This window comes from Sinocyclocheilus rhinocerous, unplaced genomic scaffold (genome assembly GCF_001515625.1).
Source record: "Sinocyclocheilus rhinocerous isolate Xijiao unplaced genomic scaffold, SAMN03320098_v1.1 scaffold395, whole genome shotgun sequence".
Lineage (NCBI taxonomy): Eukaryota > Metazoa > Chordata > Actinopteri > Cypriniformes > Cyprinidae > Sinocyclocheilus > Sinocyclocheilus rhinocerous.
The window spans coordinates 3,519,850-3,521,191 of NW_015660890.1; the positions used below are offsets into that span (position 1 = coordinate 3,519,850).

Consider the following 1,342-nt stretch of genomic DNA (forward strand, 5'->3'; position numbering starts at 1 on the left):
TTTTTTTTTAATTTTTTTTTTATTTTATTATTATTTTTTTTTCCTGAATTCTACAACGCATCTCGATACAGAAATCGACTTTCAAAAATAAACCTGGAGTGACAACTAGCCCTGACCTCCTCTTTTGAAAAAGCTTCTTAATTTTTTTCTCAAGCATCAAACATTCAAATGCCTTTCTGCTGGTCCCAGGAGGATATATTAGGAAAAGCCCACATGCAGTTTGTCCTCCTCCAGCTTCCCTTTTGGCAGCAGGCGTCCATTGGCGCCAGCGTTTGGCATCTCCTCGTCCTTCCAATCATTGCACACAACCCTCAGCAGAACATTCGACAACATGTCTTGATACAGACTCAGACAGACCCATCCTGGAAGATACAGCAACGTCACCAGACCCATGAAATTGAGAGGATAGTGGGAATAGTCCCAGGAACAGGCGTCATAGTGTCTCAGAGCGAAGCCCCAGCTGAACTCCCATGTATAAATGAAGCAGATGTAGATGGGAAGCCGCTGCAAGGTTCCCCATCCTCTCCTGAAGTGCAGATGGAGGTAGAGCTTCTCCACCACGAAGCTGCAGCTCCCATACATGAGGAAGGACCACAGGGACGTGTGGCCCCTCAAGGTCCGGTCCGCTTTCTCAAACAAGTTGAACACAGAGGTGAAGAGCACCTCGTCCAGAAAGCCATGCATCCCGAAGAACACAAAGCTCAGGACGCCGGGTAACCCAGGTAACCCATATGACCTCAATAACACCTGCTTGTCCTGATACTGCAGACGCAGGAAGCCTTTATGAAAGATATGAAAGACGTACAAAGCGAGGATGTAATGCACAACGAGCTGCGTGACGGAAACCACTCTGATGCTCTCCGTGCAGGTCACCACATTCCCTATTAAGATCTGCAGGCAGATGTACAAGCAAGGGTAGAAGACGAGGTGGAAAGCGACAGGTCGCTCCTGGAAGCATCTTTTTTGCAGGTAGATCTTCTCCAAAACCAGATGCGTGATGGAGTGCACGACGCACTGATACGGAGAGGAGAACCCCAGCAGTTTGAAGTCGTTGTGATCCAGGAACCTGCGCGCGGAGGACAGCAGGATGTCCAGCGTGACTCCGTGCATCCCGTAGAAATACATGCGCATCCACTGCGGTAAAGCAGGCTGAGCTCGCAGGCTGTCCGCTCGTCTCGTCGTCTTCATCATCACCGTATCTGTCCTCAAACGCACTCAGATGTCGACGCGTCTTTGTCTGACGGTCATTTTACGCCCCCACGAAGGCCAAAATCTCACTAACCGCATTTGTACTTGCACGGTCATTCGAAGGAGCGAAATGGGAAGAACAGAAAAGACCGAC

At 49.3% G+C, this 1,342-nt stretch overlaps 1 protein-coding gene across 1 annotated transcript; it reads right to left on the minus strand.

Annotated features, from left to right (window-relative positions):
• Positions 1 to 198: 198 nt before the first annotated feature.
• Positions 199 to 1,221, minus strand: LOC107725915 (transmembrane protein 229A-like). Its single transcript, XM_016535331.1, has one exon. It carries the CDS (start codon positions 1,189 to 1,191, stop codon positions 199 to 201), a length of 993 nt encoding a protein of 330 aa, XP_016390817.1. The 5' UTR covers positions 1,192 to 1,221.
• Positions 1,222 to 1,342: the final 121 nt, after the last annotated feature.

What these genes read in the sequence shown, in the direction of transcription:
- LOC107725915 (XM_016535331.1), bottom strand. Translation starts at nt 1,191, where the DNA reads ATGATGAAGACGACGAGACGAGCGGACAGCCTGCGAGCTCAGCCTGCT.